At 45.2% G+C, this 15,687-nt stretch overlaps 1 protein-coding gene across 5 annotated transcripts in view; it reads left to right on the top strand.

Annotated features, from left to right (window-relative positions):
* Positions 1-15,687, top strand: part of LOC139226519 (serine/arginine repetitive matrix protein 3-like) — a 1,009,807-nt gene that overhangs the window by 932,449 nt on the left and 61,671 nt on the right. For all 5 annotated transcript variants that reach the window (XR_011587274.1, XR_011587275.1, XM_070857353.1 and 2 more), the window contains 2 exons: positions 10,018-10,086; positions 12,747-12,782. Coding sequence is in view for 3 of the 5 variants with exons in the window: in XM_070857353.1 (XP_070713454.1) it covers positions 10,018-10,086; positions 12,747-12,782 (105 nt within the window). In the remaining 2 variants the exon portion in view is untranslated. The remainder of the gene's footprint in view (positions 1-10,017; positions 10,087-12,746; positions 12,783-15,687) is intronic.

The raw sequence follows: 15,687 nt of genomic DNA, 5'->3' as shown, positions 1-15,687 counted from the left end.
ACATTTCCGACATTACAACAGTGACTACACTTCAAAAAGTACTTCACTTGCTGCAAAGCGCTTTGGGATGTCCGGTGGTCATGAAAGGCGCTATATAAATGCAAATCTTTCTTTCGATTCATAATCTATAGCAATTGCAATGGAGCCCCTTCCATTTAGACCCCCATGGAATGAATTGTGTGCGTGTGCATCTTCTGGTTGGTGGACTGATTAGTTACGGGGTGGTCAGTGCCCACTTCCTTGCAGTGTATGAGGGCACAGCTCTATCCATTCCTAGTGATAGAGTTAGGGGAGCCAAGAGGACTATGCCCTTGCTCCCTGGTGGTCTAAAAAGGCCCGTGTATCATCCTGTGGGAGTAGAATCATGTGTTAATCTTGAACATCAAATTTGATGTGGGAAAGGATATTTCTCCAGGACACCAATATCCGTTTAATAAAAGTATTCCAGAAGAAAAGTACAGTAATACCACAGACATCAGGCAGATTTATTTGCGGCTTCTGAGAAAACATGTTGTGCATTTTTAGAACATAACAGCCTAAGTAGATCAATGAAAGAGGACACTGTCTCTTCAAAAACTAGTTATGCCATTAAAGAGTCTCGTGTTAAAACTGGTTATGACAAAGTATTGCGGCTCTTGTACTGATTGTGAGCTTGTGTTTGGTATTTCAATATTTGTCAGCAGTTCATTTTCTGCCCATTGGGCAGAATGCCTGGCTCTCTTTTTATGCCCTGCGATAATAGTTGAGGAGGTTTTCCAATTCTGAATTTGACAATGTGGACCCAATATGCAGTACTGTATCAACCGGGTTCCATTATGTCTTAAAGTCCAGTCTATCTTTGCTGGCTGAATGAGCCCAACATATTCTGAATGGTGCAGCCTGGATGGAGAAATCAAACTGAACAAATAAAACAGTGGCCTAAACCCACTTTTTGCTATGAAACCCCAATACTAATTGAAATAATGAAGTGGGTCAGTGAGACACAACCATTAAAGTTCATACATATAAAGTTTTCTCCCTAATCTGGGATCACTTTCTCAGCTTCTTCAATATTTATTTATGGGGCTCCCAATTTTGGGTAAAAACCTAGAAAACTCAGGCCAGTCACCATCTGAGACGGCCAAAACATTCCCTGTTCTATACAGCAAGTGCGCTGAGGGAGGTCCCAATGCTTGGTGTCACCCCACACTGCAGCTTAAATGTTACGATTAATTGTGTGAAAACGTAACCATTTTAGTAATGTTCTCGGTAATTAATGCGGCCAATGTGTTTTTTCAAGAAACTGTTCTAAAGTATTGTCCCAGGAAAAACATTTTCCTTTTGTTTTGCCAATTCCCCCCCATTTCATGAAAGGATTTACTGTTTGCTGGCGAAAGGCCCCTGTAGCTTTCTGGTGCCTCATTCTAAGCAGCCATTCTTCATGTACATGACTGTGTGTATCAGAAGGCCACTTGAGCAAGAGTTCACACCTGAACCCAGTCCTGTCCTCCTGCCATGTCCAGGTGTACACATTTCTAGCAGTGACTGTTAGATAGTGACCACAAGTGGAACGTTGCCCAGTTTCCCCATCTCTAACCCAGGACCCCTGAGGGCAATGGTGGGCCTTACCGTCATCTTGACCGTGATCAGTTAATTCATCACAGATAGAAGATCAAACCTGGTCTGTATAGCTCAGCTATTCACTGCATTGACAGTCTGGTCCGTCAGAGGAGTCACAACAAATACAAGCCTAGTCTGTACAACCACTCCTCATAATTCATATTGCAGAGTGGTTCCACAATAGTTGGAACAAGAGAAATTCAACTGTGCATGTGCAAGCTAGCACATTTTTTGACCAACACTTTTCTGGCTACATTACATCCCACAGTTTCAAACCTGGCTTGTATGAGTGAGCAGTTCCTCTGGAGGCAGCAGTACATAGGAACAGGAGCAAGCCATCCAGCCCCTCAAGCCTGTTCAGCCATTCAATTAGATAATAGCTGATCTCTATCTGAACTCCATTTACCCTTCTTTGTTCCATACCCCTAATACCTGGCAAAAATCATCAGCTTTTTGGGGAGGATAGTTCACGATTTCCACTACCCTTTGTGTGAAGAAGTGGTTCCTCATTTCATCCATGAATGGCCTAGCTCGAAATGTAGTGTTCTGCCCCCTGGTTCTCGACTCCCCCACCAGAAGAAATCATTTCTCACTATCTACCCTATCAAACACTTTAATCATCTTAAACACCTCAATTAGATCACAATTTAATATTCTAAACTCCAGGAAATACAAGCCTAGTCTGTACAACCACTCCTCATAATTTAACCCTTTTATAATTCTGGTGAATCCGCACTGCCATTTTATTTATGTCACCACACTATGCTGAAGCTGGGGTCACAGCACAATAGAGTAAATTAAATTCGGAAATATACGTTACTGCTATAGGAAGAGTTAAACATCAAAGAACAGTTGAGGATGATTCCAATATGATGTCTATTGACTTGCTAGTGTTAAGGTAAGGCGTGAGTTCGGGGCCAGGGTCCCAGGGGCAGCACGGGCCAGCCCACACTGCGATATGTGTGTGCACTAGGTCCGTGCAGCAGAGCTGGTCTCCAGTCATCCTGGTTAATCCTTGCCACTGGACCAAGACCTAGCTCTGTCAAGCTCGTGTGGTGGCTGGTGTGCAACGGCCACCACACGTTAAAAAAAATCCACGCACAGGCATCTTCCACCCTTCAGGGTGTAGTTCAGGACCTTGAATATTAGGTCCTTCATTGAAACACTTGTGAACTCATTTTTTTGGCGTGGAAGCAAGTCATCCTCGTTTCGAGGGATTGCCTATGATGATGATGATGATGGTTAAGGTAAGTGGAGTATTTAAGATGTGTGAATTGGGATCATGGTAGCTGAAGAAGAGTTATGGCACAGAGCAGTATTTGCAAAGCATATTAGTGAACGACTTGCACAATAGCGATAAAGCAACCAGATCCTTAATGGTCATATATTCTACTTAAGGACATTTTCCTCCGTTGGTAAATGTGTTTTGATTCTAAAGCTGCGCATTCATTTGTTTTTGCTGTAAGCTGGTTAGCTCCCATTAGATAATGTTCCCAAAGTGGTTTGGAAGGCATTTACTCTTCAATTTAGAAATAAAGGCATGCAATTTCTAAATGTAGTCTTCAATTTACCATTAGAAACATAGAAACATAGAAAATAGGTGCAGGAGCAGGCCATTCAGCCCTTCTAGCCTGCACCGCCATTCAATGAGTTCATGGCTGAACATGAAACTTCAGTACCCGCTTCCTGCTTTCTCGCCATACCCTTTGATCCCCCGAGTAGTAAGGACTTCATCTAACTCCCTTTTGAATATATTTAGTGAATTGGCCTCAACTACTTTCTGTGGTAGAGAATTCCACAGGTTCACCACTCTCTGGGTGAAGAAGTTTCTCCTCATCTCGGTCCTAAATGGCTTACCCCTTATCCTTAGACTGTGACCCCTGGATCTGGACTTCCCCAACATTGGGAACATTCTTCCTGCATCCAACCTGTCCAAACCCGTCAGAATTTTAAACGTTTCTATGAGGTCCCCTCTCACTCTTCTGAACTCCAGTGAATACAAGCCCAGTTGATCCAGTCTTTCTTGATAGGTCAGTCCCACCATCCCGGGAATCAGTCTGGTGAATCTTCGCTGCACTCCCTCAATAGCAAGAACGTCCTTCCTCAAGTTAGGAGACCAAAACTGTACACAATACTCCAGGTGTGGCCTCACCAAGGCCCTATACAACTGTAGCAACACCTCCCTGCCCCTGTACTCAAATCCCCTCACTATAAAGGCCAACATGCCACTTGCTTTCTTAACCGCCTGCTGTACCTGCATGCCAACCTTCAATGACTGATGTACCATGACACCCAGGTCTCGCTGCACCTTCCCCCTTCCTAATCTGTCACCATTCAGATAATAGTCTGTCTCTCTGTTTTTACCACCAAAGTGGATAACCTCACATTTATCCACATTATACTTCATCTGCCACGCATTTGCCCACTCACCTAACCTATCCAAGTCACTCTGCAGCCTCATAGCATCCTCCTCGCAGCTCACACTGCCACCCAACTTAGTGTCATCCGCAAACTTGGAGATACTACATTTAATCCCCTCGTCTAAATCATTAATGTACAATGTAAACAGCTGGGGCCCCAGCACAGAACCTTGCGGTACCCCACGAGTCACTGCCTGCCATTCTGAAAAGTACCCATTTACTCCTACTCTTTGCTTCCTGTCTGACAACCAGTTCTCAATCTACGTCAGCACACTACCCCCAATCCCATGTGCTTTAACTTTGCACATTAATCTCCTGTGTGGGACCTTGTCGAAAGCCTTCTGAAAGTCCAAATATACCACATCAACTGGTTCTCCTTTGTCCACTTTACTGGAAACATCCTCAAAAAATTCCAGAAGATTTGTCAAGCATGATCTCCCTTTCACAAATCCATGCTGACTTGGACCTATCATGTCACCATTTTCCAAATGCGCTGCTATGACATCCTTAATAATTGATTCCATCATTTTACCCACTACTGAGGTCAGGCTGACCAGTCTATAATTCCCTGCTTTCTCTCTCCCTCCTTTTTTAAAAAGTGGGGTTACATTGGCTACCCTCCACTCGATAGAAACTGATCCAGAGTCAATGGAATGTTGGAAAATGACTGTCAATGCATCCGCTATTTCCAAGGCCACCTCCTTAAGTACTCTGGGATGCAGTCCATCAGGCCCTGGAGATTTATCGGCCTTCAATCCCATCAATTTCCCCAACACAATTTCCCGACTAATAAAGATTTCCCTCAGTTCCTCCTCCTTACTAGACTCTCTGACCCCTTTTATATCCGGAAGGTTGTTTGTGTCCTCCTTAGTGAATACTTAACCAAAGTACTTGTTCAATTGGTCTGCCATTTCTTTGTTCCCCGTTATGACTTCCCCTGATTCTGACTGCAGGGGACCTACGTTTGTCTTTACTAACCTTTTTCTCTTTACATACCTATAGAAACTTTTGCAATCCGCCTTAATGTTCCCTGCAAGCTTCTTCTCGTACTCCATTTTCCCTGCCCTAATCAAACCCTTTGTCCTCCTCTGCTGAGTTCTAAATTTCTCCCAGTCCCTGGGTTCGCTGCTATTTCTGGCCAATTTGTATGCCATTTCCTTGGCTTTAATACTATCCCTAATTTCCTTAGATAGCCACGGTTGAGCCACCTTCCCTTTTTTATTTTTACGCCAGACAGGAATGTACAACTGTTGTAATTCATCCATGCGGTCTCTAAATGTCTGCCATTGCCCATCCACAGTCAACCCCTTAAGTATCATTCGCCAATCTATCCTAGCCAATTCACGCCTCATACCTTCAAAGTTACCCTTCTTTAAGTTCTGGACCATGGTCTCTGAATTAACTGTTTCATTCTCCATCCTAATGCAGAATTCCACCATATTATGGTCACTCTTCCCCAAGGGGCCTCGCATAATGAGATTGTTAATTAATCCTCTCTCATTACACAACACCCAGTCTAAGATGGCCTCCCCCCTAGTTGGTTCCTCGACATATTGGTCTAGAAAACCATCCCTTATGCACTCCAGGAAATCCTCCTCCACCGTATTGCTTCCAGTTTGGCTAGCCCAATCTATGTGCATATTAAAGTCACCCATTATAACTGCTGCACCTTTATTGCATGCACTCCTAATTTCCTGTTTGATGCCCTCCCCAACATCACTACTACTGTTTGGATGTCTGTACACAACTCCCACTAACGTTTTTTGCCCTTTAGTGTTCTGCAGCTCTACCCACATAGATTCCACATCATCCAAGCTAATGTCTTTCCTAACTATTGCATTAATCTCCTCTTTAACCAGCAATGCTACCCCACCTCCTTTTCCTTTTATTCTATCCTTCCTGAATGTTGAATACCTCTGGATGTTGAGTTCCCAGCCCTGATCATCCTGGAGCCACGTCTCCGTAATCCTAATCATATCATATTTGTTAACATCTATTTGCACACTTAATTCATCCATCTTATTGCGGATACTCCTTGCATTAAGACACAAAGCCTTCAGGCTTGCTTTTTTAACACCCTTTGTCCTTTTAGAATTTTGCTGTACAGTGGCCCTTTTTGTTCTTTGCCTTGGGTTTCTCTGCCCTCCACTTTTCCTCATCTCCTTTCTGTCTTTTGCTTTTGCCTCATTTTTGTCTCCCTCTGTCTTCCTGCATAGGTTCCCATCCCCCTGCAATATTAGTTTAACTCCTCCCCAACAGCACTAGCAAACACTCCCCCTAGGACATTGGTTCCGGTCCTGGCCAGGTGCAGACCGTCCGGTTTGTACTGGTTCCACCTCCCCCAGAACCGGTTCCAATGCCCCAGGAATTTGAATCCCTCCCTGCTGCACAACTGCTCAAGCCACGTATTCATCTGCGCTATCCTGCGATTCCTATTCTGACTAGCACGTGGCACTGGTAGCAATCCCGAGATTACTACTTTTGAGGTCCTACTTTTTAATTTAGCTCCTAGCTCCTTAAATTCTTTTCGTAGGACCTCATCCCTTTTTTTACCTATGTCATTGGTACCAATGTGCACCACGACAACTGGCTGTTCTCCCTCCCATTTCAGAATGTCCTGCACCCGCTCCGAGACATCTTTCACCCTTGCACCAGGGAGGCAACATACCATCCTGGAGTCTCGGTTGCGGCCGCAGAAACGCCTATCTATTCCCCTCACCATCGAATCCCCTATCACTATCGCGCTCCCAATCTTTTTCCTGCCCTTCTGTGCAGCAGAGCCAGCCACAGTGCCATGAACTTGGCTGCTGCTGCCCTCCCCTGATGAGTCATCCCCCCAACAGTACTCAAAGCAGTGTATCTGTTTTGCAGGGGGATGACCACAGGGGACCCCTGCACTATCTTTCTTGCACTACTCTTCCTGCTGGTCTTCCATTCCCTATCTGGCTGTTGACCCTTCTCCTGCGGTAAGACCAACTCACTACACGTGATACTCACGTCATTCTCAGCATCGTGGATGCTCCAGAGTGAATCCACCCTCAGCTCCAATTCCGCAACGCGGACCATCAAGAGCTCGAGGCGGATACACTTCCCACACACGTAGCGCCCAGGGACACCGGAAGTGTCCCCGAGTTCCCACATGGTACAGGAGGAGCATATCACGTGACCGAGCTCTCCTGCCATGTCTTAACCCTTAGATACACTTAAATTGGTAGTAACAATGCTAAAGTTCACTTACTGATATAAAAAATAAAAAGAAAAGCTACTCACCAATCACCAGCCAATCACTTACCCCATTGGCTGTGACGTCACTTTTTGATTCCCTTCTACTTCTATTTTGCTTTCTCTCTCGCTGTAGCTGCACCGGTACGCTGGCTCTCGATCTCCCGCTGGGCCTTTTATAGGCCGCTCCCCTCTCACCAACTGCCGCTGGCTCTCGATCTCCCGCTGGGCCTTTTATAGGCCGCTCCCCTCTCACCAACTGCCGCTGGCTCTCGATCTCCCGCTGGGCTTTTGATAGGTCGCTCCCCTCTCACCAACTGCCGCTCTTGCTTGGTAGGAACTACATAAAATAACATTGAATTTGCAACACAGAAACGGGCCATTTTGCCCAACTGCTGGTGTTAATGCTGTACGCAAGCTGCCTCCCACCTTACTTTATCTAACACTATCAACTTGTTCTTCTCTTCCTTTCTCCCTCATATACTTATCTAGCCTCTCATTAAATGCATCTATGCTATTCGTCTCAGCTACTCCATATGGTAGTGAGCTCCACATTCTCATCACACTCTGGGTAAAGAAGTTTGTCCTGAATTCCCCATTGGACTCATTAGTGATGCTTAAATTTATGACTCCTAGCTCTGGTCTCCCATGCACATGAAAACACCTTTTCTACATCTACCCTATCAAATCGCTTCTTGAGTTTAAAGACCCCTATTGGGTCACCCTTCAGCCTTTTTTCTAGAGAAAAGAGCCAGAGTCTGTTCAGTCTTCCCCGATAGTTGTAACTTCTCAGCTCTGGTATTATCCTTATACGAGGAATAGGGATGGGAGGGAGGAGGAGTATAGGGTGGTAGTGTCTCAGATATACAAACCCTACGATGCTCGATTCTATTCTCCATTCCTGAAAAATTAATATCCTCAAACCAAAGTCACTGTTAAGGATCGACTCTTCCCCCCACTCCCCCCCCCCCCCCCACCCCGCTCTCAAACAGGGTGCTGCTCCCTTCTATCCCATGTAAACTTTCTCTGCTTTAACTCAGCCCTATCAAGGAGGGCGACAAAGTTTGATATTAGGGGATGACTACAATAACGCAGGCAAATACAGTTAAATCCTGTCACGTTTGTACCGAAAGAATGTATTTAAATGACTTGGACATATCCTGTCCAAGATGGCTGTACTGAGCGGGAGCGTTTGTTAACAAGAAACAAACATTTACAAACGGTGAACTGTTTCCACCTTTCTTGAAATAAAAGATTGAGAGTTTGCTTTTCATTATTAATAGTTTTATTTTTCCAATTTCATTCCTTTCCTTCCCCCCCACCGCTGACCCACACTGGGCTCGGATTCCATAGCAGCCACCCGTGTGACCCCACTCCACATTTGGACCTGCATTGTGAGTGTCAATGATCTATTTGACCATGGGGGCCATCACACGAGATGCTGCACCGCAGTGTTGACCAAAAGCATTTCCAGCTGAGGACACTGGGTAGCAACGAGGGGTAGATATATCCTCCACTGACTGGCCTCCTTATAGAAGGTATGGTCCATTTTGAAGGCAGGGCCTCATTAACATGCGGGTCACGGGTGAAAAACGAGCGCTCCTAGCCTGGGAATAGTTAGGTCGGAGGGGGAGATCCACTCTTGAGGGCCCAGGTTCTTTTTGTGGAGCCCCACAAAGTACAATAAAACGTCTTCAGTTGGACTTCCAGCACATGCCCAGTTGAGTCCTAAAATGACAATTGATTTGGATATTTAAATGCCCCTCTTCCCTCACCTGACTCGGACAGGTGCTCCAGTCACCCAGCCCTTGGAAAGATAGGGTCGACCACACCGCTGGTGGGAATGGGGTGCTAAGACAATCCCGGCAACTTTCGGAGCACCACCGGCCTGTTTCCTCAAAATCTCCGCTCCCCCCGGCCCTCCCCCCAGCGGTATGAAGTCCTGGCAGATTATATTTTCCCCCTTCCTATCCCAGAGGTGCAGAGACTAATGGTAGCGCCCTCAGGATGCAATCTGCTCACTCAGTACACACCAGCGATCGAAGCTGGAAGCTAACTTGGCCTTTATGGCTGAGAACCGTGCTCAGCAGACATAACCATTCACGGACCTAGAGCGGCTGCTTAAACCGGCCCACTAACCTCTGTATTTAGAAGTCACAGTGTTCCTTATATATGTTACCTCGGAACAGGAGTAAGTCATTCAGCCCCTCGAGCCTATTCTGCCATTCAATAAGATCATTGCTGATCTGTATCCCAACTCTCTTTATCTGCCTTGGTTCCATAATCCTTAATACCCTTTAGTAACAAAAAATCGATCAATCACAGAATTGAAATTTTCAATTGACCCCCCTCTAGCCTCACAGCTTTTTGGGGGAGAGAGTTCCCGATTCCCACTACCCGTTGTGTGAAGAAATGCTTGCTGACATCATTCCTGAACGGCCCAGCTCTAATTTTAAGGTTAAGCCCTTTTGTAAGTTCCATTAGCATTTCCCCAGACCCATCCATTTAATGGGAAGCTACGACTGGAATTTAATTTGATCTAGTCCTGTGGAAAGCAGCAAATTAAATTTGCATCCAAAAGAAAAAGCCCTGAAATGAATGCTTGGTGCATCAGCACTCTTAAATGTTTGAGAAATTGTCAAATTCCTCTGTTCCAAATAAAATTGCAATGCCAGCAAGATATTTTCCTGACCGGTATTTCCTGCACTAACTGCAAGTTAAAGTGTTTTCGGACGCAGGTAATCGTTATATTATAAATGGGTTGTTTTCCTTACAGCTGCGGAAGTTCCTCGTCGTCGCGGAAAGAGAGAAAGAAGAAGAGTGGGAAGAAACACAAGAGAGACAGGTGGAGTTGCTTAGCTTCTTGTGTAGTCGCATCAGGCCCCACTAGGAATAGCGCTTCTAATGGAAAATCACTCGGGCAGACCATCTTCAGACTGCACGTGGAGAAAACCATCACGATCCCATCCACAAACGCAACGTCCACATCACACTGTCTGAATGATGTAGCTAAAAAGAGCCACATTGCTCCACAATTTTTAATACCAATTTTGATTGCAGTCACTCTGATCCTCGACTTTACAATGAGAAAAATGAGGGATCAGGACGACCACTGTCCCTGCCCAGTTTGCTGCGCCAGGGCACATTTCTGCTGCCACTCCTGGGTTCACGCGCCACGTTTTCTACTACATTTCAGTGGGGAAGTGGCAGCGTAATTCTAGAGTCCAGTCCCGATCTGACTCAGGAATGTAATTGTCTAAGACCCTTCAGGCAGACTGCCTAACACCACTTGCAATTGGCACCATGTGCAGTATATCTGCAATGTGCTTTGAAGTCCAGTCAGCTTGTTGGACTTTATAAACACACTGCAAAGTCCGTCTTTTAATGTTTTGGGAAACGGGCACTTTCAAAGAAAAATGAATATGTTAGCGGCAGAAACAGAACTCTATCAGTGTGTGTGAGCTCTTGGCAGTTAGGGTGTGGTTCGCAGTCAGGCAGCATATTAATGGTATTGATTGAGGGATAAATATTGGCCAGGACACCAGGGATAATCCCTCGCTCTTCTTCGAAATAGTGCCATGGGATCTTTTACATCCACCTTACAGCAATCAGGGCCTCACTTTAACGTCTCATCCGAAAGAAGGCACCTCCAACAGTGCAGCGCTCCCTCAGTACAGCACAGGAATGTCAGCCTAGATTTTTGTGCTCAAATCTCTGGAGTGTGGTCGGAAATCGGGGCAGAGCTGGTCGGGGGGAGAGTCGTAGATCGGGGTGGTTTGGCGATCACAGGGGCAATCAGTGATGGCAGGGGTGTCGCGGGGAGATAGTAGAGGTGGGGGTGTTTACAAATGAGCTTGTTGGGCAGGGAGGACACACTCCTGCTCCTCCTGGCCAACAAGAAGTGTAAAGGAACTTACCTTATGGATCCAGCCCTTCTCACTTCCATTTACCCGTCGAGTTTCCCAAGGCCTGGGAAACCTAGCTAACTTGGGGTAAAAATAGAAATATTGTTAAAATGTACTCCACCTCCTTAAAAGGTTTCGATGATCGGCCCGCCTCCTGAGAGCAGATTGGTCGTCCACCCATCGTCCCACCTCTGTTAAAACCAGAAGCAGGCGGGTTCAAGGTGCGTTGGGTTCCTATTTCAGATCGTTAACATTTTAACTTTCCACCCGAGCCAAACCCTCCCATTTTGTGGCTTAAAATTACCCCCAAAGGTTCTGGGTTTGAGTCACTGACACTCATTTGCCACAGTTAAGTAAGTTCGGAATTCTTTGATCCAGGCTCTTGATAACGCGCTGCCCAGTTACATAGAAACATAGAAAATAGGTGCAAGAATAGGCCATTTGGCCCTTTGAGCCTGCACCGCCATTCAATGAGTTCATGGCTGAACATGCAGTTCTTAATCATTCTAGCTTATGCAGGAGGGGAAAGAGGTGGAAGGGAAAAGCTAGCCCAATTCGGCTCAATGTACTCAGCTAACCCAGTGCAGCAATGATGCAGGATGTGGGAGAAGTCTCCACATTTCTGATTGGAGGAGGTTTTTAAGGGATGCTACACACTTTGGACTGAAAAATGAGGTGGCCAGAAAATCATGCAGATAAATTGCTAAGTTTTACATTTTTACTTTCGAGTCTGTTGTGTTCTGTGGAGTTGGTTTTTGATCTTGCTAACGGTGTATTGGAACACTGCACTATGCATTCTAGTACTGCATTAGAACATTGTGTGATATAACGGCCTCGGGTATGATGTGTGTCACTTATAGCTTCAGCTTTGAGCAAGCCCAATGTAAAAACAAAAATAACCCCCCCCCCCCCTTCCCCCCAATAACAGCCTCTCACTGAGACATACATTTTGTATGACTTCTGAAGATAAATCCTATAGAAGGGAACCAACATTTTGTGAACCATTTGCACAGTCCAGAATTAGGTCTTGTCATGATTGTTGCTTAATCTGAACAAGTTTAGCTCCATCGGAACTCTTTCCTTGATTGTCTCTTTGAATTGCAATGCAGATGAAGTTACAGGGACAATATGTATGTGGGTTACTGTTGGAGAAACCTTTCTATCCAATGTAACTTGGCCTAATTGTTGCAAAAGAGCTTCAGCAGGTCAAACCCAAAATCTTAAAGCTGGGGCTCGGGTCCTGTTTGGTGACTATTTGATATTCTACTGAGACCCTGTAGGAAGGTTTTTTTTCCACATTACTCCTATTAAATATCCATACAAAAGACAATTATATTCATGCTTCTTGATCACAGATCCTACTGCTCATGACGAGGGGCCCTTGACAAATGACTAAATGTTGCAATCTTATGATCAAAAACTGTGTTTTACAAGGAAAATGTCAGCTCTTCTCACTTTAAAATGCAACATGTGTTTAAGTAACCTTGATATATGGTAACTTGTAAGTTTCTACTGTAAGGTTCTTTGAGTGATCGTAGTGCACTGTGCTAGAGGCTGCATCAAGCAAAACCTGTACTCACTCACTTCTCATCTTGTACAGGTCTGATTCAGGTTCCAGAAAAAAGAGGAGGCATAGGTAAGCAAAGAAAATCATTCGATACTGTTGTTAAAAAGTTAATTCATTGCCTACTACCAATGATCTCACAACCACCCAGCTCCGGAAGATTGTATTTTAATCTTCAGTGAGAGATGAACACCATATTTGGATATTTAAGTGTAGCCACCTTTTCCTAAATCCAAACTGGGCAGGTTAGAGTTGATATGTTGGTAGAATTATGGACAAGGTCCAAGATTTAGTTTGCTGCTGAAATTCATTGAAACCTTAATAACCAATGCCTCCATATCATAAGACACAAAGAAATAAGTGGGGGAAAAAACTGGATTTCAATTTTAAAACACAGCTGTTAGGGTCTGGAAATTTCCTACTAAATGTCTGGTCCAAAGCTAAAAAGGATGGCAGCGTTGCATCTGAAGACATGTACGGGCCGAAAACTCTGGTCAGAAGCTTCCTTTGGACGAACGACTCTGACCCGAAAAAAATCTCCAAAAATACCTGGTGGTCCCGGAGGAACGTAGGATTCTGGTCGGAGGTCTTCATTCGCTGCACAGCGTACGGGAAGATGTCTTTCAGATACGTTAGCATATCCTGGAATCACGTGGGCCTGGATCACCAATCACGATCTAGTATTCTCATTGATAATAATGGGAGCTCTGTTTGTACGGGCTCCCATTACTATCAATGTGAATACCCCCCTAAAACAAGAAACACAACACAATAAATAAAAAAAACTACCTCATATTTAAAATTATTGAAATTGAATGTAATTAAATGTTTTAGAAATGTTTTTTTTAAATATTTTTAATGTGTTTTAATAGGTTTAAAAATAAACTTACCTTAATGGACAGGGTTTTTAATATAAAAATGAGTGATTCAATTACATTTTTCTTTTTAAAACTCTTATGCTAGTAACAGTAAGCTATGCGCCTGCTTTTACCAGGGGTAAGAGTTTGAAGGACATTCGTTGAGCAAATAGCCCGATCTCTGCCCCACGGAAACTGCCCCACGGATGTCCTTCCTGCGGGGATGCGTAGGATCTGTCGAAAGACAATTTGACAGTTCAGAAAAGTAGGATCTTGGCGCATGCGCATTGCACCCCGAGAATCGGCTTTTGCGAAACCTCTTCGGGTCCGTACGCACCCGGAGAGGCTGCAGTTTTTGGCCCGCTACATTTCGTGTGTTGGGGTTGGTTAAATGTCTGTTGCATGTGACTGGTTCATTCCACTCTTTGTACTGAAAGCTAACACAAAGAGAAAGTAATTTGGGCTTACTCCACAAATGAATGTGATAGTTATTTCAGCCAGAAAGAGCTAGTCAGGATCGGCACCTCAGTGCCCCTCCTCACCTGTGGTATTGCTTCTAGAATTGAGACTTAAATCAGCGGTAATGCCATGGGGGGTGGAATGCATTGAAGTGCCATATTACAATAAATAGAAAGTTGTCAGAATTTCAATCCATTCTGACTACATTTAAAAAAATAAATTTTATTATTAATCCACAGAAGTTTCCTAACTTAAGGGCTAAAGCCCACAGTGCGGAACACTAACAAGGTTGAACGGACTAAGAGAATAGACGAGATAAATGAAGACATGTGGTTAGGTGATGCTAAGCTGGTGTTTTAAAATCCGATAACAACTGGCATTTATATAGCGCCTTTAACATAGTTAAACATCCCAAGGCGCTTCACAGGAAAGTAATCAGACAAGATTTGACACCGAGCCACATAGGAGATATTAGGAAGGTGACCAAAAGCTTGGTCAAAGAGGTCCCATCCTCTGACTCTGACCTTTGGTGTAGCACCCTCCCAGCACCCCAACCCCTCCAGTCCTGGCAGAGCCTTCAGACACCTCAGCCGGAATTTTCCCTTTGCCGAGCGTGTGGGTTTGGGACTGGGTAGGCAGTTAAATTCGCCGAAATTGACAGCACTACGGGAACCCGCCATCATCCTACCGACTTCTGCATTTAACTCGGGCGCGTTTCAAGGTGCACCATGGACCCGCTCAGGAGAGACGGGCGACCTCATTCAAGTAATTAACTGCTTGTTGAGAGACCGTTAAGAGGGTTTTGAGCAGCAGATTTTGGCTTTAACTTCTGGATCACGGGATTCATGCACCTCGGGAAGCTCGCCTGTGAAGGGGAGGCAGAAGCTCAGTGACCGTTGTAGCTGGGAAAAACACATATATACTTCCACATTACGCCTGCTTCCTTGGCTAATGGAAAGGCTCTTGCTGACTCCATTTTATGCAGAGATTTAGCTGTCAGCAGTTTGCAGGTCATTTCTGCAAACTCGGAAGCAGCTCTCACCACATTAATAGTCACTGTTGCAACATTGATGGATTGGGCCTCTGATCTCCCTTTACCTGCCATCTATTACATCAGCATGGATGCTGCTTAAGTTGTCTCACCTTGGATCTCAGAATCGGACCAAGATAAGCCCCACCAGCAGCAGCAGCAACCACAACACCAGCAGCAACCACAACACCAGCCTTCTCCTCAACGATCTGATGCTGCAGAGGAGAGAGGGGGACACTGCAGGGCTGCACCGAGCTGGAGGCGATACCCCCAACACGGGATATACAGGCAGAGAATGAGCTTCCTCAACATGACTGAGCAGCAGTGCTTCAGGAGGATCCGGCTGCCGCACCAGGTCGCCGCAGACATTTGTAGCTTGCTGGAACAAGACCTGCTGTCCAGAGGACCTGGTGGCCATGCCTTACCAATGTCTGTCAAAGTCAGCACCACCCTCAACTTCTTTGCCTCATGCTGCTTCCAGGAATCTGCAGCAGACATTTTCAGGATCCCACAGTCAGTCGCTCACAGATACATCACCAAGGTGACCAATACCATGTTTGACAAGTCAACCAATTATTTCAACTTTGCCACCGATGAAGCCGATGTTACTGAGCGGGCGCTCTGCTTTGCG

The sequence above is a fragment of the Pristiophorus japonicus genome, chromosome 16 (assembly GCF_044704955.1).
Source record: "Pristiophorus japonicus isolate sPriJap1 chromosome 16, sPriJap1.hap1, whole genome shotgun sequence".
In the NCBI taxonomy this organism is placed as follows: Eukaryota; Metazoa; Chordata; class Chondrichthyes; family Pristiophoridae; genus Pristiophorus; species Pristiophorus japonicus.
The sequence above is the reverse complement of the archived record's forward strand: the minus strand, read 5'-3'. Positions and strand labels throughout refer to the sequence as shown.